The 27,398-nt window shown below is 44.8% G+C and overlaps 3 protein-coding genes across 3 annotated transcripts; 1 reads left to right on the top strand and 2 right to left on the bottom strand.

Moving 5' to 3' along the window:
* Nucleotides 1-8,247: 8,247 nt before the first annotated feature.
* On the bottom strand, nucleotides 8,248-8,871 carry CCR75_000537 (uncharacterized protein; the record flags this gene model as incomplete). The annotated part of the gene is made up of 3 exons (XM_067958644.1): nucleotides 8,248-8,539; nucleotides 8,712-8,779; nucleotides 8,818-8,871. 3 exons carry the CDS (start codon nucleotides 8,869-8,871, stop codon nucleotides 8,248-8,250), a joined length of 414 nt encoding a protein of 137 aa, XP_067822276.1.
* Nucleotides 8,872-8,876: 5 nt separating this feature from the next.
* CCR75_000538 (uncharacterized protein) lies at nucleotides 8,877-9,146 on the top strand (the record flags this gene model as incomplete). The annotated part of the gene is made up of 1 exon (XM_067958645.1): nucleotides 8,877-9,146. The coding sequence occupies one exon, from the start codon at nucleotides 8,877-8,879 to the stop codon at nucleotides 9,144-9,146; it is 270 nt and encodes an 89-aa protein (XP_067822285.1).
* A 14,565-nt stretch (nucleotides 9,147-23,711) lies between these two features.
* On the bottom strand, nucleotides 23,712-26,954 carry CCR75_000539 (uncharacterized protein; the record flags this gene model as incomplete). Its single annotated transcript, XM_067958646.1, has 9 exons — nucleotides 23,712-24,253; nucleotides 24,319-24,385; nucleotides 24,452-24,639; nucleotides 24,704-24,917; nucleotides 24,986-25,227; nucleotides 25,283-25,369; nucleotides 25,433-26,305; nucleotides 26,359-26,475; nucleotides 26,529-26,954. 9 exons carry the CDS (start codon nucleotides 26,952-26,954, stop codon nucleotides 24,089-24,091), a joined length of 2,379 nt encoding a protein of 792 aa, XP_067822284.1. The 3' UTR covers nucleotides 23,712-24,088.
* Nucleotides 26,955-27,398: the final 444 nt, after the last annotated feature.

Genomic DNA, 27,398 nt, shown 5'->3' with positions numbered 1-27,398 from the left:
TCTTTGCCGAACGTTTAGCAGTGAGCCATGTGAAGGAATCAACTTTCCCACATAGCTCTCCGACCTTTTGTGTGCGTAATTCAACAGGAGGATGGGGGATAGCGCATGCATTCAATAAACTGAACGCTGCAACGGTACCTGCACAAACGCCGATACCACGAAAAGACGTAATCATTTGGTATGTCAAAGAGTACTATCTTTTCGTCAATGGAACTCTATCAGATCCTTCTGCGTGAACAAGATATTTCGTTCACAGCAGTAAACCCCCAAGCGGTATGATATGGGAGTGGATAGTCATGCCACAGGGACCTAGGAATGCCCCTGCGACATTTAACAGACGTGTCAACAATCTGATGAGATCGGTGCGGGATTTTGCAACGAGCTATTCTGTTGACGTCTTAGTTCATAGCAGAACCAAGAACGGAAAGTCGGTGTTGAAGTACATCGTAACCACGTAGGAAGGTTCTTATACTTATGCGTAAGCATAAGCGATGTACGCCTGTATTCAAAAACGATCAACGCGGTCACCTATTGGCCTGTGCCAGTCAACATATTTATAAAGCGACTTAGAAAGTTCCTCGGTTAAGCAGCGTACCTGCACAGTACTCACGCATTAATGTCGAAATGGCAGTAGATCTTTCATTTTGTTGAAGAAATGCGAAGTGATCATGGAACGCTGATTGTCAGCGTTCCTTCGAGATGAAAAGCTTGATGCAATCACCAATCCAAGTCCTGTGTTATATTGCCTTAGCGCACATCCGATTAAAAAAATTGCTGGCGGCACGGACCACATCAATAAATCGGTCTTGGTTTCTGACCAAGACCGATTTATTCATGTGGTCTGTGCCGCCAGCGATTTTTCAATCGATTTGCGTTAAGGCAATATAACACAAATTTCGTAAAGCGCTTCGTCTGCTATCAATCGCGTCAGCTTCAACCAGCTGAACACAACTACCCAGTGCATGACAAGGAACTCCTTGCCATGAAATACGCACTGCTAAGTTAAGGGTCTATCTCTTGGGAGATAGACCGTTCATTGTATATACGGACAATGTATCTTTACGCACGGCCGTGAGCAGTCCCCACCTCTCGAAAAGAATGGCAAGATGGGTGTCTTTTTTCGCAGAGTACAACTTCTCCGTGAAGTATATACCAGGACGACTAAATGTCGTTGCCCTTTCGCGTCGGCCCGATTTTGAGCCGGCTGCGCAAATCACCAGTGAGCAAAAGGAAACTTATGCGACAATAAGTATTTCGTCGTCAACATTACGCAACGACGTTAGAGGAGCGTATCAAGAAGATAGGGCTCTTAGAGAGCTGATGGATTACCTTAGAAATCCATCCCAACATTCCTTAAAAGAATTGTAGAAATTGTACTGATCCTCAACAGATCGATACACAACGCGTACTACACAACCATTGCTGGTGACACACCTCGCGTCGTCATCCCCACCCATAATATTTAGCTTTTACGCATCATTCAAGAGAGCTACGTTGAACCAATAAGCGGTCATCGTGACGTAAGAAGACTTATCTCACGATAAGTCGCGAATTCTACTGGCTATGCCACTATGAGTTCGTCCGCAATTACATACGTGCTTGCGCAGTTTGTCAACGAATGAAGCCTAGTGCTTCATCGGATGCTCGTTACAGCCTCTGCCTTTTCCGGCAGATTTTAAATGTCCGAATATATGGACTTCGTCTTCGAGAAATCCGAAGACGATTTCAAGACTAATAATTCTTTGGTCTTGTTGGTCATTTCAGCAAAATATCATATCTTGTTGTTCTTTTCAGCAGATTACTATATCATGCCGCAGAATCGTAGTCTATCACAGCCAAAGGCTGTGTTTGGGTACTATATTTCGACTACATGGGATATTCCGCGAATGGTCTCATATCGAGACCCTAGATTCACGGCGGATCATTCCATATCCTTTGATTTTGGATGAAGATGACCCTGAGTCGGCTCGCATTTTTGAGATCGAGCCAAACAGCTTGCTAAAAACTAAATGCACTGCGCTTCGGTCAATCAACGAGTTCCATGAGTATGCAGCGCCAACACAAGAGCAACTTTGCAGCATGTTCCCTTGAACGACGACGTCATCATTCAAAGATGAAAGGCGGACAAAAACTAAGAGGCAGTTTCAGGCCTTTTGTAAATGAGGTTGGAATACGGAACATGAACCGTTGTTGTGGGACATTTACTTTTGGGTTAATTACCCTTTTGTTCTATCTAAAAAAATGATCGCTAAATTACATTTATTATAATTAACATATGTGCCACCAGATATAAATAAGGTGGCCGGATTTTATTTAAAATTAGTTAGCGTAAAGATTTAGATTTAAGAAATTATATAAAGTTCAATTCCCTTTTTGATCTTACAGCGTTTAGTTCTTCCTAAGGCTTGCGCATTGATCTATGGAAGAAGGAAGCCTTTTTAAGGTATATACTTTCGGTCACTAGTTGCCACTTGGTTTTACGAACCCCAGAATCTCTTGAACTAGGACTCACTAAGCTTTAATAGCTTGTACGACTCACAGAGTTATAGAACCTCGGTTGAACCTCTGGGGGATAAGAGTAAACAGGACCTGGCCCCAATTAGCTCTGTGCGTAATGGCACGAGGCGTGAGTAGAAGCCTGGCTTGTTAGTCGCTCAGGCGACTGAAAAGGGCTTTGATAAGCCATGGTCAACTAAGGGGCGTCTTGCAATTATGCTCGTTGGTTGATCCCTTGAAAAGAATTAGCGGTATGCAGAGTCGCTTAAAGCACATGAAGGTGTTGTATTCACCAATCGCTTAGAGACTGGGACTCGTCTCACTGTTACTAAAAGTTTTCTGGACTTTGACAGTGTGGAACGCTGTCTCGTCCTTTTTTTGAATTCGATACATAATCTCATCCTTGGTATGGCCTGGCTTGAACGCACTATGATGATTTCATCGTACTGGATTTGGATGACAAATTCGATGTCATCCTAGGTCTACCTTGGCTCAGAAAATATAAGTTAATAATCAGCTGGCAGCATCGATCTGTAAATATGCCTGCCTCTTGTTTACCAGATGGCCATGCGATGAACGTCATGAAGCGTCCACAAGCGTGTAGATGCATGAGTAATAGATCGATTGGAGTTTTAAGATCCGAGGCGCAATGAGCCATGAATCGATTGGAAGTCTGAGACCTTAGGCGCAATGCGCAATGTTCCTAGCAAAGCTTAAAATAGTCATGAACCCACCTTTGCTAGGCAACAAAAGGCTATTGGCGCGAATCATAGATCGAACCTGTCAGCGTGCTAGGCATTGGAATGTCTGAGATGATGAATTCGAATGTTCAAAACACTAATTTTGTGCCCGGCTCAGTAAAAGGGGGTGAAACGGCATACTCCGTCGAGTGACAATCGTTGAGATAACGAATCACTGAATGTGTGGGCCTAGGGTTGAGTCATCAAGGGTGCATCATCCATGACACACGTGGAGTGACTAGTCTAAGTCCACCAAGTGTAGTCGGCCGAGATGGCATGTAGCTGTGACACTATTGGCAAGTTGCCAGGGCGTTTCGGATCAACCCTTCTAATGCACGCGTTGTGACGCGTTAGCGATCACTGGACAAGGAATCTGAGTGACATAAATCCTCGACGAAAGTCGGAATGGACACCAGCTCTGCTACAGAGCAAATAAAGGTTGTCAAACCTGGGAAACTTGGAATGTGGATGTTTTGGCCCCTAAGAGACATATTATTTCGACGCCGAGGCAGCTGAGACGCGAAGCATCTGTAATGTCACAAAGTGATACTAGCAAGCAGTCGCACAGGCTTGTTAATGGTGTAATAGGTAACATCGAGGAAACATTCAGGCTTCAGACAACCCTTACGTAACATGCTCTTTATAGAGCTAGACGAAATGTCTATCGATGGGTCATCTCAGTCGAGAAAAGACCTACGGCTCCGTGAGCCGATTTATTGGTGGTCTCTCGGTCGATAAAAGACACACGGCCTTTAAGCCAGATTTATTGATGGACCAATTCCTACAAATAGGTAAGCGACACATGCCAACGGGTTAAACCCTCGGATCATGCAGACCGGTCTGTCCGTACTTACAGGTTGTTGGGCGTCCATTAGCATGGATTTTGTGTTTGGCCTATCCAAAGATTTGGATGGCAACACAGTCATTGTGGTCTTCGTTGACCGATTGAGCAAAATGGCTGTGTTAGCGGCAGTGCCAGATACCACTGATGGTGAAGGTACAACGAATCTGTTCATTGATCGCGTGTTTCAACAACACGATTTGCCTGTGGCAATCGGCTCCGATCGTGACCCCTCCCGTCTCACTGGTAAAATTTGGAAATCGAGAGTGCTTGGCACGAGATTCGACATGCCCCAGCGAACCATTTGCAAACCGATGGTCTAACAAATCGTGTCAATCGCATCATCGAAGACATTCTGCGCAGTTTGTGTGCTGAAGAACAATGCTTTTGGTGGTGACGTTTGCGTTAAATAACGCTGTACATGCCTCTACAGGATATAGTCCGCTCTACTCACACATCCACGCGTTTCGGCTAATATGCCACCACGTGGTTGAGGACTTGGTGGAAATGAATTAGCCGATAGGCTTGCAATTACCACCTTGTTACCGTTTGAAAATAACCGAGCGAGTTTCTTGCATCGCGATTTAGTGTCTTACGACGTGTGCATGACACAATAAATGATAGCCAAAACAAACATAAAGAACAAGCGGATGCCAAACGCAAAATTTATATTGGATCTGATGCGGTCGGAGTCCGAGTTTAATTAAATGCTAAAAAACCTACCTACAAACATAGTTTTTGTGATCTTTAAGACCAAATTGCGCCGCATTTTATTGGACCATTTATGGTTGAGGCCAAAAGAACTAGTTTACACGCGAAACCTTCCTCGCAAGCTACTAACTCATCCAGCATCTACTTCGGCTTGCTAAAGCGATACTGGGACCCTTCCCACGTGGATTCAAAGTCGCTCGCGCTGAGACAGGCGGGCGCGCCGCAGATTGCTGCATCCTCACCAGGAAATCCAGCTGACCCTTAAAACGAGGTTTTGATGTTCTAACGCTTAACGACGTTCTGGGCTGCGTCAAAAGAGCCCTCAAGTCAAGCAAAGCTCTCACAAAGAAGTTGCACCACGTGCTTTAAAGCAGCAAATGCTTCCACCGAGATTTCAGCTTCCTCCTGCGTTGCTCGATGAGCGAGGATAACCTTTAGTTTTACGAGAAGAAACTCCTCAAGCGACGTCGTCGAAAGAGTCAATACCAGTATCTGGTGAAGTGGCTTGGGTATGTACGCCGTTGATGGTTTTGAGCGCCGCGTTTAGGGCCAACTTGCGTCAAACGACGCTTCCCACCAATACAAGTGAAAAAAAAGGATCTTTAGCTCAGTGCGGCTAGGATCCATGGTTGCGCGGACAATTAAAGCACTGGAGTGCGGGCTAGACCTATCCTCGATTTGATGCGAATAGGCAGGACGTAACTGGCCTTTGACCTTAAGCTTTACGAGATCGAAGCGAAGCTTACTATCCAAACGAACATCAGCCACATCTGCAGACTCTCTTCTAGACCAGATGTTGGGGAGGCGACGGTCATGCACCCACTTCTCAAGCGAAGCATCATTTTCGCTATTTTAATTTGTTTGAAACAAAACGATCGGAAATTTGCTCATTGTTGTTACCGAGGCCCCACGGACCTGATCATAAAGACGCGTCCAATACTGACGTCGCGATATACTATTGGCGTGGATATCGCTCATGAAGAGCGTCGCGAGCAGCGAGCTCATTCGGCGTCTTCGCCTTGAGTCCAGAGGTCCAGATGGTTAAGCTGCGATTCGTTACCTCTTGGAGGCGCTCTTCTACAAAATCGGTATTTACTGTGAGCTTTTGCTTTTGCAAGAGCTGCAGCTTAACGACAAGCTTGCTCCTCTCCGATGATTGCCTGCTCTTGCTCTTCATCGAGCTAGTTTGTAATTGTGTCGGGCTCAGGGCCCGGCGTCCTGTGCAATGCAGCTAAAGCATCCGCGGCACCACGTTCTGGGATTAAATTTTGGGCCCGGCGAGATTCGTCCAATCGACGAGACGCGTAGTAGCGACGCTCCTTTCTCTCATGCTCCGATGAAGTATAAATTTCATAGTCCACCATCATCTTATCGTTGAGGAATGACCTTAGAGGCGGTGACTCGCGCTTAGTTGTCATCAGACAAAGGAATGTAAAGCACAACCGGACGGTTAGTCCAACCTTGAAGAGGAATTGAAGCGAATGTTGTCACTCGATGTCAGCTGATGGGGGGGGCAATGGGGCACACTTCTGTTGGCAAACCGTTGCTGTGGTACATTTACTTTATTGGTGAAATCTTTTCATACTATTTAAAACAGCTAATTACAAAGTTCCCATTTATTATAAGTAACATATGTGGCAGCCACCAGGTATAAATCTGGTGGCCGAAATATATTAGAATTAGTTAGGGTAAGGATTTAGATTTAATAAATTAATAAATCCCAATTCCCCTTTTGATATAAAAGCGTCTAGTGCCTTCCTTAGGGTTGCGCATTGATCTATGAAAGAAAGAAACCTTCCAAAGGTATATTCTTTCGGGCACTAGTTGCCACTTGATTTTACGAACCCCTGAATATTTTGAACTAGGATCCATTAAGCTCTACGAGCTTGTTCAACTCACTGAGCTATTAAACGTATCATATTCATATAACTAAGTGACTCTCTGAGTTTACAACTCTTCCTCTGACTTAATGAGCGAGTTAGTTCCGCTACATTACTTTTAAAGCCAGAATGCAATGTCATGGAGATGAATTTAGCTCATTAGCTCTGAACGACCTTTCCAATATTAGCGTCGCTTGTATCGAAAAAAATCGTTCTCAAGCTGTGGTAGGTCCTCACATAAGAGTTCGGGTTCGTGCCTCCATCGAAGACCATGACCTTAAATACCTCGTACCCATGGGAGAAAAATGGGTGCTAGCTTATGCCGCTGCCTCCAAATCTCAGCGCTAGAGAATTCATTCACGAGATCAGAAAATTTTCTCAATAATACGAGATAGCACGAAACTCGAAAGAGTTTCTGGAGTGGGAATTCCTGCGCGATTTTAACAGGATATATTTTTTTTGTTCCCTAAAAAACGAATTGCCAGTAGTCGTTCAAACAAATTGCCTATTACTCAAGCGAAGGCACGCCTAACCCTACGGATATGGCAAACCGATTGGTCGGCCGACCATAGCTCGCGGTAATAAAGGCTCTAACCATAACGAGGTGCTCCGTTACTTAAATATTATTTCCTGTAAGAGAAATAATAAAATATTATCTCCTTTAGAAAAATGCAACGCAGAATAAACTTAGGAAATCGGTAAGCTTTTTATAAATCCCGTCAGTCTGATATGATTGGCTAATTTCTATGCATGCATAGTGCTTAGTTAGGTCGGGGACGATATGATAGCACTGTCCGCCCACTCCCTTTCGACGTCATCTGTTTTGTGCTCAATTTTTAATCATTCAGTCCAGTTGTGACCTTTCTAATTCGACTATTTCATGGTTCACGGTTCGATAATAACACAAAATTGTACTATTCTGTCAACAAAGCCCTATCTTTCACTATACGACCACTCATGACACAAGAATTTTCTATTCATAAGCTGGGTCCTCCTGGCCCTACCGGGGCCCTTTTTTTGCTATACTTCCACATCTTCCTGAGTTGTGTTCTCTTGCTCTTTATAAATATGAGCGCATCCACTAGATGTGACTAGTAGGAGCCAAACTTATGTTAACACTATGCATCCATAAAACTAGCCAGCCATATTAGTTGAGGGTATTTACCAAAAAATGAGGGGAGAATAACGGTTCTAATGAAATTATTTTCATTTGCATATTTTACTTTACGTATCCAATATTACCGTATTTTGTGGTCGAGCAGGGTCCCTCGCAAGAGAAAAGTGGTTGATCGAGGGCTTCTACACGAACACAATGTGGTCTAATAGGGGCTCGACACGAACGAAATGTGGTCGAGTAGAAGGTCCCACATCATGCGACGACGGTCAAGCCTGTGATGCTTCCGTCACCTTTGTCTAGTGCAAATGGACATGACTTTTCAACTTCGAGGGGGAATTACCCCTTAACTTGATTACAGCCCGACCGACGTGGCGTCAGTTCCCGTGCTGAGATACGTGGAAGGCAGTTTACGACGCTTTCGAGTCGTTGAAGTCGCACATCCACCTTGCACTGCTTTCTTCATTACAAGGCTTCCAGCTCACGACCGGTTTGACGATCACGTATTATCTCATCCTTCATTCCTTCGATAAAAGTAACTTTTTTTTCTTCAGCGTGAGCCAAGAAATCCGTGCGATACCAATTGTACTGTTCGATAATCAACGCCTGAGACTCGGGCTGTCCGTACTTCGCGATGTTTTCCACAATCAATTCTTCGCACGATTTTGGTGCCTCCTGCAGTGCCACCAGAAAAAAAGTGGCCATTCCATGTCCGGCCTTCATCTTTCCTTTCGGCGAACCGTTCGATAGTATGTTGCTTTGAAAAAACAATACGATAAGCATCCACCATCTTGTCCACAACAATACCAAAAGTCGGTGACATTTTTCACAAACTATGCACACGCTGATTAAAATATCTCTCCGCTCTCCCGCGAAGAAATTCTCCGAATCGAGACACCTTGTATTCTTCCAGTTAGGAAAAACCACACGCTCTCTCAGCCAAGTCAATCTTGACTAGCAACAGCTGACCCCATTGCATAAATCCAGCTTCGAGTCCCTTGTAGACTTAGGATTTAATAAAGGCTAAATACTTACCTTGCCTTTACTTGAATTCGGGACCCTGACAAAAATTGGATCCAATTCGTCCATCTCATATGTTTCCAAAAGACTTTTATCAGCACAGAAACTCAGCTGTTCTTGTAGGCGTAAATTTATTTCGTTTTGACGCCGTAACTCTTCTCGAAGCTCCTCTGCCGCTTGGTGCAACTCATCAAATCCTTTGTGAAACTCAACAACGCCTGGAACTGGTGCTGCATACGCTGGCGTTCATACGCGATGTGCTGCTAGTAATTTACTTCATCCTGCTCTCGCCACGCGCGCACCCCTGGACCATGTTCTCCACTTCGCTTCTAGAAAAAACTTGATGTTTTTCCACCAATTCCAAGGTCAACTTTCACATTCGTTCGTGGGGCCTGCCCCATCGTTCCAAATCCTCACGATACAACCGATACAGTTTAAATCTTGCACCGGTCGGAGTTCATTTTTCAAACTTAACGGGAATCGAATTAAGTCTTTTAAGCCAGGCTTCGCGTCCAAATTACAAGATGGAAAAATTTGGCTCTCAGTATGGTACTGTCCTGACCCCTGACGCTCTTTATCCATCGAGTCCAAAAGCGAAGAAATGCTAGCCAGCTCTGCGGCAATGTCGCTGCCTGGTAAGAATTCCCCACTTGACACACCCCTTTTGCGAGCGCCCAAGTACTTTTTCTCAGTGGCGCCCCTTTGGCGAGCAGTCATCTGCGCTTCTTCCCCATACGCATTCCTTGCTATTCGGGTGTTGCGCCCTTAAACACTTCCTCACCCGCCATTGGGCTCACAAGTTTTTATTACAAAGCTGGAAAGGTCTCCAAAGAAGTGAATTAATAGAGTAAGCTTATTACCAACATATCAGTGTCATACCTACTACCACCCTGATTTGCAGTAGCTGTAACGGGGTGTATCGTTACATGAAATCAACACTTAAAGGTTGTTAATTAATATATTATTTAAAAGGTAGATAATATTTGGAGGATATTACTTTATATAGTAATGTTCAGAATTCTTATCCATAAATAGGTATAGACCATTATATCTATTTATTCCGCAGACTAATCAGCTGTAGAGATAAACAAAAGAGAGATACAGATAAGAGAAGAGAAAAAATGAATTGCATGTTTAGTATTAGATTATAATTAAGTTAGCATTTACAAGATAGATATAAGAGATACTTAATTTTATTAATACAGATTTCCTTTAACCCTCTTCAAGCTAGTTGCCTTAAAGAGAAGTCTTTCTCTGCATGTACCAGTGTACGTGAAATAACGTAGGGCACTCGCAAATGAAGCAGTGCGAGTGGACTTGTTCTGAAGCAGTACAAGTCGTAGTGCCCCGTTACACGTCGGGCACGAAATTGATCTCGAACCTGGCACCAAGTATTTTGTGACCAGACAATGGCCGTTGCCGAAAGAACAAGTCGAATATATGGATGAGTTCTTCGACAGAGCAAATCGCCTCACTGCAGCCCGACCTTTTGTGTGCGTAAAGCCACAGGTGGATCGCGCATTCATGCTTACAATAAGCTGAACACAGCGACCACACCGACGCAATCGCCAATCCCAAGGAAAGATGTTATGATGAATTCCATGGGATGTCAGCCATTTTTTCCGCGTTGAATTTTAAAGATGGCTACTATTAGGTACTCACGAGAGAGTCTGACGTAGCCAAAACTGCAGTAAGCACCCCAAGCGATATGCTTTAGAAGTGGCTTGTGATGCCCAAGGTTTGAAAAACAAACCGGCGACATTAAACCGAGTGGTGGCTCACGTGATGCGTCAGCACCGTGCCTACGCGCCCCCAATATTTTGACGATGAATTCGGGCATAGAAGAGCCGGGGACGGTTTGACCGAAATAGAGTCATTTAGACGCTGTTGCCCCAGACTTCGGGTGACGCTGAATTGTACGCCAACTCGCAAAAGTGCGTCATTGGGGTCCCCGAGATACCTGTGCTGGGCTGCATCGTAGGTACACATGGTGTACGAGCAGACCCAGACTGAATACAATCAGCAAAGGAATGACCAATCCCACGACACGTGAAGGATTTGCGCCAATTCCGAGAGCTCACTAATTATTTGCATAAATATAGCAAGAATTATGCTGAGCGATTAAGCCTTGTCTGATCTCCTTGAAAAGGACGCATAATGCGTTTCCTCAAAAGAACGAGAAATGCTTTCACACCAGTGAAGCAATCTCTTTATAGAGGCACCGGTCTTGGCATCACCAGACGCGGATAAGCCTTTTAGCGTCGTCTGCGATGCAATAAATATTGCAATCGGCAGCGTGCTCATGCAAAAGGATGACGACGGCGGTAACCCTGTCATTTCTTATCAGTCTCGGCTTTTAAAAGCCGCAGAACTGAACTGCCTTGTGCATGACAAAGAGCTACATTCAATAAAGTATGCGTTTTTTAAGCTTCGAGTGCACCTATTGGGCACCGAACCATTTGTGGTTCACGCATCACTGCGGACCCGCAATAAACTCACCCCACCTCTCGCCTAGAATGGCAAGATGGCTTACATTCTTCTCTGAATTTAATTTTAAAGTTAAATACAAGCCGGATAAGTCCAATGTCTTGGCTGACGCTTTATTGCGCAGACCAGACTTCGAGGTAAGACACCAGGAAAGTGTGTCTAGTGCTAAAGCACAAATTCAGCCGTCAACGTTGGCAGCCATGAAGGCATTCAGTGTAACGGGTTCGTTAGCCTCTGATATTCAAGAAAGCTACAGTCAGGATGAACATTGTCGCCTTCTATTGGATCACTTCGGTGGACGAAAGGTAAATCTTCTGTCGCACCTGAAAGCTAAGATTAATCGATTTAGCTACTGCGATGACCTTATATGGCATCAGTTGTCACCTTTTGATCCCTTGAGAATCTACGAGCTTCATGACAGATTTCAAGCTGATGATCCTTCACGAGCTTCATGATGCGCCATCGAGTGGGCATCTGAGCCGTAAAAGTACATTTTCTAAAAGTGTCGAAATGATTTTGGTTGCCTAACCTATATCGTTGAGTGGCCACCTATATTCGCTCTTGCGAACCGTGTCAGTGCGTTAAGCCTGCACCGTCCAGCAGTGAACATTGAAGCCACTACCAATTCCAACAGATTGTTGTAAGACTGTAAGTCTGGACTTTATATTTGGCATGCCGCCTGACCACAAGGGTCAGACGGGGCTAGTCGTCTTTGAAGGCAGACTGAGCAAAATGGACCATTTAGCACCATGTAAAACATCGATCATAGGCAAGGAGGCAGCTCTCTTGTTCCTGGATCATGTATACCGACTACACGGGAAGCTCGAGTCCATAGTATCTGACCGGGATCCACGTTTTACGTCTGGTTTTTGGTGACATGTCTTCGAGCTGCTAGGTAGCAAGCTCCACATGTCGACCGCAGATCATCCCCAGACCGATGACCAAACCGAACGTGCCAATTGGGTCGTGGCGGATCCATTACGCACGTTAGTGACTCCCCTTTGTGGAGCTCGCTATTAATAACAGTGTCCACGCCAGTACGGGTGAGACACCGTTTTATATAAACGAGCTGCGCCATCCTCGGACGCCAACCTCGTTTGTGCGCAGCCCAAGTCTTAGTGGGAGAGGGCCCCTCACTATGCTCGACGAGAAAAAGAGACATAGTCTCGGCAATTTGACGATGCCCCGCGAGGGTATCATCTCACCGACAGAAACTTGCCCTGGTGACCCCCCCTTTAGCAGTGGTTAATAAAACAACGTCCTATGTACGACCTCTCGGCGGTGTCATAGGCGAGTTTGATTCGAAAAGCGTACGCGAGGCTCAGCGCTTTATGGATGAGCGATCAGCCATCACACGAAAAGTCCGTGATGCGATGGCAAGCGCACAGGACAAACAAAAGAATATGCGACCGAAATGATCGCAAATGACGAACGCTTGAGAGTTGTGTAGAAAAATACTATTAAGTACTGCTACCCTACCTAAATATGCAGTTTCTGTACTACCTGGAGGTACTACGAAGTTGGTGCCGCGTTTCATTGGGCCCTTTACGGTAGTAGAAGAGGTTGGAGACCTAAACTATAGGCTCACCCTTCCCCCGTATATAAAGATGCACCCCATCTTTTACGTAGGTCGTCCCAAACGGTATGTAGACCCAAATGATGCCACATATCCCCATCAGTCTAAGGAGACTGATGGTGAAGCCGACAATTAGTCGAGTGTCAAACAGATGGAAGAGATGAGAAAAGCGAAAGACTTTCCTCCGACCTTCTCTTTCCACATGGACGAGGGCTCGGAGAGCGAGGGATACCACGCGCGTAATGCGGGTTCCTCAGCATCAACTTCGTTAAGATGTCAAGCCGAAGTTTCAGGCGTTCGTACCCTGACGATCCTTCGCGCGGTCATCATGAAATTCAAGATCAGTCGCAGGACTTTAACCCCGAGATCCCCAATGCGTCGTTCTGCAGCACTTAACGCCTGCGACTGAATGGACGCGAGTAAGGCAGCCGCGAATAGGTAGGCGAATTTGCTACTCCTATCGGGCGCCGCCTGCACTGATGAATGCCTGTGGGAATCAAACCTTCCTTGTTGGAAGGTTGCTTGCCTACCGCTCCGTGAGGCAGAAGTATCAGATCCTCGTCGAGTGGTGAGGATACCCGAAGAGGTTCGACTCTTAAAAAACGGTCGACGCCCTGCGTATCGACGTGCCCGGCTTGGTGACTGCCTACGAAAAGAAGCATCGCTCCACTAGTCTTAAATGGACTAGCAAGACCAGCGTGGTGAGAAGAATCATGGGGTACAGTACCGCCCATGATTTGTCTCACACGCAAGCGGGCGAAATTAATTCGCTGCGACCGCTGTTTCATCGCATCGTAATGCAGTTGAAAGCGGCGCGTGAATTCCGCCTCATATTGGTCGAGCGTTTCATTTGAACGCAACACGACCGGGGTCAGGGAAAATCGCCCAAGCGATTTTTCCTGATCCTTCCATGAATTATAGACGCCATATTGAAATAAGTTTTTTTTTCAATAGCGCGCTCTAGGAGCGACACTCTCTTCCAGTTGATACGAGGCCATTGAGATGGAGGGGGTACAAGTGGTATGCCACCCGTCACTTAGCCATGTCAATACGACTTACTTGTGACGTTGACTGGACACGTTCACGTTCCGTCGGCGGATCTTTACGCTTAGGCTCTTCTGCATCAGACCCATTATGATTGATGGTCTGAACGACAGACGTTTTGGTTTACCCAACGAAGAAGTACCTGCACCTCAATGGGCAGTTCTCTCATTGATGGTTGCTGCGCTAGCTAGCGCACACGACGAGACAGCATTTCAAAACCTTTTTTGTCTCTCAACAAATCGAAATAAGAGAAGTTTGGATGGGCGCTAAAGCGCAATCACGCTATTCTCATATTTACTATGAGGTGACGGTGTCGACTCATTGATATCGACAACGAGCGATGGGTCTACATCCTCACTGTGCAAGTGGGATGGATCATTCAGCCCAGTTAGCAGCGCGACAGAAGCATCGCCAGCTGTCGTCGTTGTAACTGTGGCACTGAGCGACCGGCGGCGTATTAACGCGGCGCGTACGCTTAGTGCGTGGTTGTGAGGGCGTCTTTGCAGACGACCTAACATCTTTGCCCCTCTTAGGTGGCATAGTTGGCGCCGTGTGAGTGCACACAGGTCGCTTTAGTGACTGAGAGGATCAGACCGGCGGGTAAAGCAGCTCGCTGTCCCTCGTTCCTCTTTGACGAATAAGCAAAATGTAAATTCGTTCTTAAAAAGGGAGATGGTCAATTACTTAAGTAAAAGTAGTTAGACCCACCACTTGGGTGTGGCTCACATTGTGACCCACCTTTGTGTATGGGATATACCTAACGGCATTCACACTAACGGGGATGTCGGCTAGCGTCATCCAAGATACGAGGTATTAAGAATAATACGCTCGCAATACATATCCGAGCATATCTACAGAGATGGCATTTATATTTGGCTAAAATACGATTAAATATAAATTAGTCTGGAAACTACTTCCTAGTTGACAAGTGCGCACGTGGAGCCGGATTACCGCTTTCGTGACGTCACTGAAACTAAGGTATTTCGTTTAGTGAGGTCGCTTAGGCGCCCACCAACTACCTCACTGTACGTGAGAGGAGATTGTTAACCGCTTCCTCACTGTGCTCAAAGAGGTGTGTGCTAGAAGTGCGTGGCAGCTTTAACTAGCACCCGGGTACAAAATTTTTAAAATTATCGTGTCGGGTCTTGTTCAAAAATTCGAAGAATTCATTCATTGCACGAGGACTACACCACAATCTACCCCCATGGCGCTATCAAAGCCAATTGCAGTGAAAACGACTCAAAATTCAGTCACAATTTCTTTAGGAAAAAAACTAATAGCTACCACAAGATCCGCTACCATTGTATTTCAAGAAACCGTTCCCGTCGTTTAGGCTACTTGAAGATTTTTGTGACATTGTGGAGATCTCTAGCGAGCGTTCTAAAACTCGAATTGGAAGTCTTCGTCCTGGGATGAGTTATTAATTTATCGTCTCGGCCGTTTCTCGGATGAACGCAGGTCCGTTTAGTGTCGCAAGCGACCGATTGCTAGGTACCGTCATAAATTAGGTGGAACTACAACAGCGAGTTGAATGAAGTTTCATCGTGAGATGCTTCCTGCTCGACGATTAAGTTTTCTCGTATCATGGTCACTTGTATTTTATCAAGATGAAGAACAAGCGTTGAAATATCGCAGTCGCAAGCAAAGCCAAAAATTCGAAAGAGTCCAATCGGTTTCTATCAGATTTGGCATTTGTGGATCCTCGCCAAGCTCTCAGCGATTGATAGTTGCCCAGTCTTTAGATATAACCCCGTCACGTCGTAATGCTGTAGATAATTCAACTTCTGATGACAATAAAAGCATATCAAAAAGTGAAACGGTCGACGTAAATACACGCAGTGACCCTGATGATAAAGATTTTAAAAGCTAAGAAAAGCTTTGCGTGGCGAATATCATTGTACCGATTTCTCTATCGCTATGAAAACGCTGGATTAATGGCGGGATTTGAAAAAGATGACATCAATGAACCCTTTTGTAATGAAATGATGCTCATTGCTGCTTCCTTCAAAGGATGTCCAGCTGACCCTATAATTGAGGCTGTTTACTATGCAACATCAGAAGACGAATTTGGACAACGTCAAAGGCTCTCCAAGTGTGCGCGAGATTCTCATTCAGACGTAACCCATCGTGCCTTAAAGCAACAAGAGCTGTCGCTGATGTTTAGGCCTCTCATGCGTTGCTCAATGCAGCGAAAGAATCGTCAAATTCACGTGGCGAAACGTTGAACGGACGTCGTCGCACTAGCCAATACCAGTATGTGGTGAAGTGTCATGACTCCACGCCCGAGGGCGAGGTACCCTTCGTCAAGATCGCCCTAGCGTTGTTGTCGTTCTCAAGCCCCGCATTCAGGGATAAATTGCACCGAAACACGCTGTCATCAATAGGTGGAGTAACGAACGGATCCTTGGCCATAGTGTGGCTTGGGTCCGCGGCTACACTTGCAACCGAAGCACTAGTATGCTGGCTAGTAGGAGCCTCATAAGATGACCGATATAGGGATTTAATTGGCCTTTCAGCTTTAGCTTTGGGAAGCCATAGCATAGCTTCTGTTTCAGTTAAACGTCCGCCACGTAGGCACTGGCTCGAAGATCCACGAAGTACTCAAGCTTCGTTTCGATGAATCCATCGAATTAATTTGTTAACCCTTAAAAACAAAAATAATCGGTATGGTTTACATCGAGGCTCTAAGGTACCGTGTGCTTGATCATGTAGACGTATCATGTATTGACTTCAAGTCATGATCTGTGGGAAAGATAACATTTTTAAACGGTTTTCTATAGCGTTGCCTTTTTCCGGCCTTGGCGGTACACATGAAAGCGGGCGAAAGATGTCACTGAGGCCTGGCTTGACAAACTGAATCCTTTTTGTGAACGGTTCGAAAAACGGACCGTAGTCGGTGCACGCTACAAGCTTTTCCGTTTATTAAGAGAGGCAGGGTTACCTTGCCTCTCGTAGGGGGACTCAAGCCCATGCTTTTTAATGGTTCAAGTCATGCCCCTAAGAAGACATGCCTCACGGACCCTTATTGGAGGACGCTCATCTCTTGTGCGATGCGCAAAGGAATTAAGAACCTTATATTTGTTCACGAGCGCAAGAAGTGCTTGTTCTCTGTAGGACCCTCTGTCGAGAAAGATGAATCTCGTCGTACTGTCGTCAAGACCCGGTACGTCCATCATCAGTTGGGAACGAGGTTCCCAACTATCATGCGAGGGTGGATACCGTTCGAACCCTTTTCACCACTCAAATCTGTCAACAAATGTAGAGAGGAAGACAAAATCGAGTCCGCCTCATTCACCGAACCTGAGTCAACATCGTGACTTGGATAATGTCCTCCATGATTTATGGAGGACATTGATCACGAGCGATCCCGTCGTCGCGACCTAGTAACGACGGTCGACCATGTTTCCCGCGAACAATTAAAAAAAGTTCGCAAGTGCGGTTGATCAACTTGCGCATGAAGGACAGATCAGTCTTCAAAACGAGCTGGAGACAGCTCGTTAAAGATCTCTTCCTTGGAAAATAGAGCGGATCGTCTGGCTCATGAGAACCAGACTTTGACCTTAGACAATCAGGCTTTGGCTCGGGATTATCAGGCTTTAGCAAATGCCGTAAACCGTGCCGGTTTAATTCAGCCCCGGAAAAAGCCTCATTCTGATGGTACAGGCGGAGACGCGCGACATGAAACGTAGGATGCGTACGCATTATACGAGGCAGATCGATCGTGTACGCATTCCTTGGCAATGAAATACACGAAATGGGTCGATATACCTGTGCAATAATTCATTACTGCCCTTATTTGTCACTACATGTTATGTAGGTTTGCCGAAGATAGTAGAACCCGATCATTAACATTATATATAAAAAATGTTTGTTTTTCCATTTTTGTCAGAGTACCCTTTCTGTCGGTCCACTGCAGAAACCGACCACTGCTTCTCTAGTCAGCACGAATTCTCCTGCTGACTCAGTTTTGTTTTTGCTGTCAGTGCCATCGGTGCGCACTGCGGAGATGCCGTTCTCCTCATTGGTGAGAGCATTATTGTTCTCACTAATATTATTATTGTCAATGCTGAGTCTTTCAGCATCATTATCAAAGTCGTAATAGCATTATCGCTATTGCTGTGTTTGTCCAGATTGAATCACCATTGGTATCCTTCGTTTTGACCATAGAGTCAATGCGTGATGAGCAAGAGCAAAAATTCTCATTGCTCGAGCGATCCTCCCCCGTTGAATAAGAGTCACCATGCGTCTATACGCACGGCCGAAAACAGTCCACTTCTCTCGCAAAAAATGGCGAGATGGTTGTCTTTCTTCGCGCAGTATAACTTTTCCGTGGAATATAAGCCAGGACGACTAAATGTCGTCGCTGATGCCCTTTCGCGCCGGCCTTATTTGAGCCTGCTGCGCAAAACAACAATAAGCATAAGGCCTCTGTTTGCAACAAATAACAGTGAGCATAAGGCCACTGTTGTAACAATAAGTGTTCCGTCGTCAACATTACTCGACGACGTTATAAGGGCTTATCAAGAAGATAAGGCTCTTTAGAGTTGATGAAATACCTTAAAAATCCATTCCGACAATCTTTAAAAGGATTGTCGAAATTGTATAGATCCTCAACAGATCGATATACAACACGCAGTAGGTTACTGTACTACACCGCCATGCTGGCGACACACCTACTCATAAAGAAGGTGAGTATACGTGGTTCACGAAAAACGGTGTATGCTATATAGAAGCATACACTGAGATGTTGATGGCAAATTACACCATCGGTAAGAAACACACTTCAACTCTTAAAAGAGTGGACGTATCCGCGAAGTATCTCTTCGAGGATACAATTCGTACGTTCTGTCTGACCATATTTTTTAGGATGGTCAGAAGTTGACATTTTAACTGTGTTCCAAGTGATTTGAACACAGATTGCCAAAATTCTGACGCGAATCTGGGGTCTCGATCAAAGACCAGCTCGCGGGAATACCCATGGAGTCGAAATTATGTGTCAACAAAGACAGGAGTACAGCGTTTGGCTGTAATTGACTTTGGGACTGCAATAACATTTACCATATTGCTACAAATATCAACAAACACAAGAGTGTTATTTTTTTTGCGATCGTCCGTGAAATTTGAAGACGAAGTACATAGTCACGGGCTGCCAACACTCTGCTGGAACAGGCAGAGATTGTAACAGAGCACAGGATGAAGCAATGGGCTTCACCCGTTGACGAATTTCGCAAGCACGTAAGTACTTGCGGACGAACTCACACTGGCGTGGCCAGGAGAAGTCGCGACTTATCGTGAGATAGGTCTTTTCACGTCCACGATGACCAATTATTAGCGCATCGTGGCCCTCATACATGATGCGTAAACGCCTATCATTATGAGTGGGGATGACGACAAGAACAGTCTATCTACCAAGAGAAAGGCCCTAAACTTAGCCAGTGCATATACATGGCAAGGAGTTCCTTGTCATGCACTGTTGCGTTTAGCTGGTTGAAGCTGACGCGATTGATAACAGACGACTAGCTCTGCACCGTCTGTCTCATATTGCATTAACGCACAGCCGATCGCAAATTCGCTGGCGCCACAGACCACATGAAAAGGTCGGTTTTGGTCAGCAATCGCCAGGATAGGCGATTTAATCAAGCTTTGCTTGATATTCTCGAAGGAACACTAACAATCAGCGTTCCAGGACCACTTTAAAATTTTCTTCAATAAAAAAGAATGAATTACTGCCATTTCTGCATAATTGCGTGAGTACTTGTGCAGGTACGCCGTTTAACCAAGAAACTTTCTACGTCCATTTTTATCGACTAGCCCAGGCCAATCGGTGATCGCCTTGATATTTTCTGGATCTGATCGTACACCGTGTTTACCCACGATGCACCCAAGAAGTGGCATTTCGCTTCCAGCGAATATACACTTTTTCAGATCTTGTGCTTACGCATAAGTGTAAGAACCTTTCGGACGTGGCTAGGATGTACTTCAACATCCGACTATGCGTTTATGGCTCTGCTATGAACGAAGACGTCTTCAAAAAAATTCGGTCCAAAATTCCGCACTGATCTCAACAGATTGGTTACACATCTGTTGAATGTTGCAGGGGCATTACGAAGCCCCTGTGGCATAACTAGCCACCCCCATAGCATGCCGCTTGAAGTGCTTACTACTGTGAACATAATATCTTGTTCACGCATAAGGATCTGATAGAATTCATCCATCAGATCTATTCATGCGTAGACAGTACTCTTTGACATACTATTAATGATTACGTCTTTTCGTGGTATCGGCGTTTGAGCCGGTACCATTGCAGCGTTTAATTTATTGAACGAATGCACAACCCGCCACCCTCCTGTTACTTTACGCACAGAGAAGGTCGGAGAGCTTTCTGGGAGGTTGACTCCCTCACATGACCCGCTGACAAGGGATCGGCAAAGAATTTGTCAAGCGCTAATACTTGTTCGCGGGGCAATGACTACTGCTTCATGACACAGTATTTCGATCCTGTTATCAGGTCGGAGTATCCTTCCCAACTGCCTCTAGCTGTGGTTCTGCAGCCACAACAAGATCCTCTACGGTCGACTCTCCAGTCGATCTAGGACTCGCAATGTCTCTTATAGACGGTCGTTTAATATTTTCTTGGATGTTGCTATTCAAGCAAGCATCCTTGTTTCGTACCACTCAACTTATTCGAGAGGTCGAACTTCGATGCTACCTGTGCTTGGGGCACAGCCGTCGGTAACTATGATCATGTCACAATGGTGGACCTTTGACGCTGCCTGTTTTTTTGCACAGCCGTCGGGATTTAACTCCACAAAGTGTTGAGTATTCACACAAAGGTCTTGTGCAGTCATGCTAACGACCGACCCACAAGTGAGGCTATCGCACTCACTCGTAGAACATCCACACGCTTGTGGACGCTCCAAGACGTTCATCAATTGGCCATCTGATGAACAAGAGACAGGCATCGTCACGGCTTGATGCTGCCAATTTATGCATGGCTCGTAACTTCTGAGCCATGGTAATCCAAGGATGACATCAAATTTGTCATCCAAATCTAATACGATGATATCATCATCGTGCTGTTAGCTTTTTAACGTGTATTGGATACCAACTTCACGTTTTTTAACCGTTACAGATGCGCCTGTTGCTAGGTGTTAGAGGGATATCGCGCTCAACAAATTTGAGTTTGCGATCTTCTAGCGATTGGCGTCGAATAAAAATTTTTGACGCCCCTCAATCGACTAGGGACTTTATTTGGAATTCATTTGCCACTTTAATGCTAAGGTGATGATGTTAACCTCATCCCCTCGGCCAGTTACACACAATGTTTGTTTGTGAGGAGCAACTTTCGTCAAAAGGCCTGCAAATTCTTTTGACGTAGCGTGATAGCAGGGCGCTCCGTATTTACTGGCCCCTACCGTTTTTTCACGATTCGCCTCGCCATTGCGATTTCGTAACAGCGTCGTATCCGCGTCCTCCGCTGTTCCTTACGATAGGTCGGTCTTGTCGCTCAGTGTTTTTAGGTACTAGCCGTGGGGCACTACACTTATAGGCGTAATAGCCGTCTTTTGACAACGATTGCATTTTTGTAATCTTTTGTGACTTGAAGAGCGAGGTTTCTCTCTCTAAATACCATGGCTTCTGGACAACCGTTTTCTTGTCGTCTCGGTGGACAATAAGCACTACAGTGGACAAAGGCATGTTTAAGACTGAAGTCCTTCTGTATCACTATAGAAATCGCTTGGTCGAGCAACTCTAATTCTAGCCGGAACAGGCAGGTCTTAACAGGGCCGTCTGCAAGACCTTTAATAAACACAGTCACCTCGGTTTGTTCATGATTGGATGAGTAACGATACCACTGACCAGATATCGTGCATGTTGGGCATAAGCGTGCAGATCACGCTTGCCCTGGTTCAAATCCAGGAGCTCGGATCGAGCCCTGATTTCGGCACGTGGCGGCTCAAATGTTTGTCTGAGCCGGGCCTTCAAGACGTCATACGACCCAAAAATTAATGGGTCGTGAAGCTTAAGCGCCGCTGATGCCCTTTCGCGCCGGCACGATTTTGGGCCGCTCCAAGGCCCAAGATTTGGCACGTTCGGCTAAGTTGGACATGCCAAATTTTACTTTTGATGCATCATCTTTGATGTGGCCAGCTTCAATGGCGTCGTCTAATTGGACGAACCATATTAAAAAGGAGTTGCCTTCTATTGCTTTTAAACTCAAAGATTTCTATATTTAATCTTTCGGGTCGACGCGGAAGCGTCGGCCCATAAGCAGCATTTACATGCTGCTGTCTCAACAGATCCAATTGTTAAGCACACTGTTCCCTCAACACCTCCGCGTGTTGAGAGCCTTGCTGGTGAAGTAAGGCTACTTTTTCCTGGGCTTCGTCGAGTTCATGTTGTATGAACTCGGTTATGGCGGCATGTTGTTCATCTGTGTTCAGAGTGAACAGCATGGCGCCAACGGCTGGTCCGCGTACGACCGAACTCATGCGTTCGATCGCTCTCCATTCAAAGTCACTCAAATGAGTGAAGTTGCGTGATAGCCTTCTTGAGGGGCTGGAAAGCTCCATCCTTCTCCATCCATCACATCCATGTTGGATGGAACGTGCGTAGGCCTTTAAACGGACTACTAAGTGCTACCAGGTGTAATGGGGCACCCTTTGCTAGTATTGACCACAGAACTAGTCAACCTACACTGATTACAGTGAAGGTGGGGCGCCTTGACTACTTGACGTACACAACGTGCAGAGGAAGGTTTTAAGTAGCTAATAAGTCTTAGCTACTAAAAGTAAATTCTAAGGCTTTAGAATCGAGAAAAGTAAAACTGTATTAATATATTAAGTTCCTACGTAACGATCTTCGGTGCACTACTGATTTATTATACTAATAACTAACAATGTATGGCGCCTACTTCTGCACCGCACAATCGTGCCTTGTGACGATTGGCGGGGTTGATTCAAACTCAAATCAACCAATCAGTAGAAGTGATGTCTTATTGCGTCAATATGATTAAATTTGGTAATATTATAACTATTAAGTAAAAATATGCAAGATAATAATTTTGAACTTCTTTATTTATTTTCTCTTATAGGAAATGCTATTTATAAGTCCTCTTATAGGAAAGAATAATTATTTAACGGACACCGGCCATGCATGTTAGTTAGTCTTTGGAGGTCAAGCTAAGGATGAATTCATTTTGCTTTACTTCTACTTCAAATAGGCGAATCTTAGTGCTCGCTTTTGTACCCTCCATGAGCCACAATTTCCTTATGTTTCAGTTTCTGTCGGCTTTCGTTCATAATTTCTTTGTTGAGAAAGCATCTTTCAATTTAACGTTAAGTACCGATATATTGCGAAGTCTTTTTGCAGACCTTTCGAACTACTGAAGCTTGGAAAGTCTTGCGAAAAGACTTCGCAATATATGCGTACTTTCATGTTAAATAGTGTAATGGTAGCAACTTGTTGCTGGCATGTCAGGTGCCGTGTTATGACAAAGGACGTCACACAGTGGTCGCTAAGATTAAGTGAGAGGACTGAAAGCGGCGCGTAAAGCCGCTCGCTGTACTTCGTTCCTCCCGTTGACGATTTTACAAAATGAAAAGCTCGCTTTTGGAGAGGGGGTGCTGTAACGGGCTAAAGGCGCTATGTTACACAAATTATTAAGTATACTTTGGGTACTTAACGGGATGGTGATGCACATAGGTGTATCACATTGGAAGGGATCGTGGCTACGGTCATCCGTAATCCGAAGTATTCAGAATATTACGCGGTGCACATCGACAGAGGTGACATCCACTGATTAGATAAAAGGTTTCAAATTTGATTTGATTAAATACAAAACAGTCGAAAAATTTCTTCCCGCGCACATGAAGCTAAATTACCGCTTCCGTGACGATACTTGTAATAAGGTACTAAGTTTGATGGGTGAGGCCGCTTTTAACGCAACAAATACTTACAATCTTCTGGATACCCTCGACGGAAACGCTATTTCGCAAGAGTTAACCATCTTGGCAAACCGAAGAGAATTGAGTGTTTCGCAGCGGTGCTCGCCTAGTGGTGAGAGATTGCAGATCATAAGAGTTTTGCTATCTCCACTAAGAGAGGAGCTCAAAAAATGGGTCAACTTTGTGTCGCGGAAAGGGACATGCGTCGACTTTACGATTAAATAAATACCAATTAGACTTTATAGTGCGATTCAAGGACAATCGTGGCAGCACAAACCTTTTTCGCAAGGGAACACATCACATTTCCCAACGCCGAAAGACTCTTATTTATTGACGTCGCTTCTTTCAAAAGTTTCTTGCTGCTGTCACTACCCGACTTCGACACATGTTCAGACCCCTACAATTCAAGTGTTTAGCAAAAACGAAATTAATACTTAACACGAAATTAACAGTACCACGTACCGCCAAGTCGACAAGATTGATAACCCCGGTTCGCATCTCGTTAGTAAGCGAGTTCTTTCCTTTCAGTCTGGATTGTATAGAACAAAATGATACATAAGCACCACTTATCAAAGGCTATTTGAGTGACTCTTACCTCAGGGTGATGACGCAGTGGCTGCGCGAAGATTTGTCGTTTAATTGCGTCGAATTGGTAGACCTTTTTGATATTGCTCCTCGAAGCAAGTCCCATGCTTCTTGGTCGCTCCCGATCTTTTGGCTAAATGAATTCACTACGACAGTCTTTCCTTCGCTATCTTGACGAAGTTCAATTTTTTCGTGTGACTTAAAATTTACAAGATAAAGATTGTAAGTCAAAGTTGTTTGGCCATGCCGGCAACTTTTTTACCTCAATTGGCGCAAGTAAGTCACGGAATGTCTCGTTATAAATCTCAATTAGCTCAAGGCTGGCAGTAAAATCCCATCCGCCTGTACGTAATTCTTCTATACCTTTAAAAATTTGAGCAAACGCTCGTCCAACGATACCCAAGTCTGGCCATAAGTCTCGCAGCTTGCAGTTGGCAACATTATTACTCCCTTGCATCGTATATGTTTTACCCGATCTACAAGAAATTATTAGATGTCAATACGACACTCAGCGCTTCCGATTAGTTTATTAGACGATGCTTACCCAGTTTGTCCGTAGGCAAATATGCAAACGTTGTATCCATCTAATCCAGACTGGATCAGCGCAGACACTTCTAGAAAGACATCATCTTGCGAGCAGCTGCTATTGAACACCAGATCAAAGTCGAAACTGTACTTTTTGATCACATTACTCGAGCTATGCTGACCATATCCTACGTGGGACGTTGGATTGGCGCTGAGTTCAATCTGCCGCCGTTCACTGCGGTAATCGGGAAACGAAAAGACCTGCATACTTAAGTAAGCTTCACAAAATGTGAAAGAATACAAAGCAGCAATATACCTTCTCCCCCCTAGAGCTTGTAAGTTCATGCTCTAGAATAGGTCGCACGCGGCAGAAAACGCGGATATTGCCTTTTAATTCCATCACCTGAAGTCTGCATAAGTGACTGTTTGCGGCATCTCCAATAAATTTATTTTGTGATACACGCACCTTATTATGTAGGCTGCGTCGAACAGCTTCGGCGTTAAAAACTCGTTTTTCCAAATGGGCAGTGCTTTTTTGAAATCGACCTTTTGCCGTTTGATATTTTTCTTTTTTTCTCTCAAGCTTCTTTTTAAGATCATCCACCTGCAGCAAATAGCGCCGTATCATCTCTGTTGCTCCAGCCAACTCTCTTTCGAGAGTTAATATCCTTGCCTTTGTGTTATCCAGCACGCTTGATTGTGGTCGCAACGCATCCAAATTTGCTTCTAAATGCGTATGTTCAGCGTTCAAGTTGCTGAGAGCCTGCCGTTGGCTTTCTATTGCTAATTTTTTTTTCTTTTCATTCATCAAAATCTTTTGAAGAGAATTTGCTAGGTCATCGTTCTCTATTTGCAATCGCTCGCATTCAGATAGCGCTTTCGCCATTTTCTGATCATTTTTCTTCAGTAAAGACAATAACTCTTTCTTTTCTTTCATCCATTGAGCGTGCAGCGCAGATATTTGATCCTCTGCCCTATCGAGTCCGTCAGACAGTGTTGAACGCGCAGCCTCACACTTCTCGTAAAGTTCTTGAACATGTCTAAGGTGTGCAATTCCTTTTGATTCACGCTCAAGGGCTTCTTGCTGTTCACGTCGTGCAACCTTCAAATCTAGCTCCAACGCACAAGATGTGTCTTTTATTCCTTCGTTGGTTTTGCCAGAATTCAAGCCTCGCGATAAGTTGAGCTCGTTTAACTCCCTTGCGGATCGACTTCGATCTTCGAGCAGACTTTTTATGACTGCATCGCGCTCATTTACTTGCAACACTAGTCCTGTAATTTCACGACACAGCGCCTGAATCCTGTCCTCCTGCTTATAATCTTCAAACTCACTCAAATTCTGCAACTACAACTTATAATTAAAATTATATTGCGAGTGATCACATTACGCACCTGCGTATCATCAAAGCTATTGATCATCTCGGTATCTCGGTACTCGTTCAGTTCTCGCTCCAGCATTGCTGCATGCTTTAAAAGTGCGACTGCATGCTCGTACGTATCCGTGTATCTCTAAAGTAATGTAGCTCGTCAGTTACTTTTAATTATTTTACACCATTAACTACCACCTTCTTGTACAAGTACGCCTTCTCTTTATCCGATTTCGCACTAAGATCTTTCTCCTCCTCGAGAGATCGACTCATCAGAAATTGAACGGACGCTGGCACGAGTGAATTAATGTTCTCTTTTACGGGTGTATCGCTCATTCGATTAAAGCTCTCGAACATCGAACGATGTAACCGCTCTTGATGCGGCCGCAAAAAACTCATGGCGAAAGGCCTAGGCTCTTTAGGCACAGCGCTTATTTCGATGCTATGGCCACTACTCTCCGTCTGATTATCCAGAGCTAAATCATCTAACGGTTTCACATATCGTTCGTCGAGCCGCGTCACTGATCCCAAGCCTGAAGCGCTAGCCATAACTGGGCTAGAATGTTGGCTTGAGCTCAAAGAGCGGTGCTGCCAGTCAATGACATTTACATTGGGTATCATAATGTCTGCGTAGTAGCCTAGTATGCTTTCTGGCACGTAAATTCCGTTGAAAGTATCCCTTAAATGGTTGAACGCTTTACAATGTATAAAAAATGTGGCACAGACAAAACTACTACGGGCACAGACAAAACTACTACAGCCACAGACAAAACTGCTACGGCCACAGACAAAACAACTACGCGATTGATCTAACCAAGCACAGTATTAAGTAGTGGAGATGGCAAAATTGTGGTCATGTCTGTGGCCGTTCAGTTTGGTCTGTGGCCGTAGTATTAATGTCTGAGGCCATGGCGGCGGCCAAAAAATAAATGCATTATATCACGCAATTGTATTACCACAAAATAAAAGCAATTTTTATTGATTTGCTGGTCGGTTAATTGTTGTTTTTTAAAGTCTGCACTGCAATACTTCATTCAGTCCCTATGCAATCACTCATTATGCTTA

The sequence above is a fragment of the Bremia lactucae genome, linkage group LG1, assembly GCF_004359215.1.
Source record: "Bremia lactucae strain SF5 linkage group LG1, whole genome shotgun sequence".
Lineage (NCBI taxonomy): Eukaryota > Oomycota > Peronosporomycetes > Peronosporales > Peronosporaceae > Bremia > Bremia lactucae.
The sequence above is the reverse complement of the archived record's forward strand: the minus strand, read 5'-3'. Positions and strand labels throughout refer to the sequence as shown.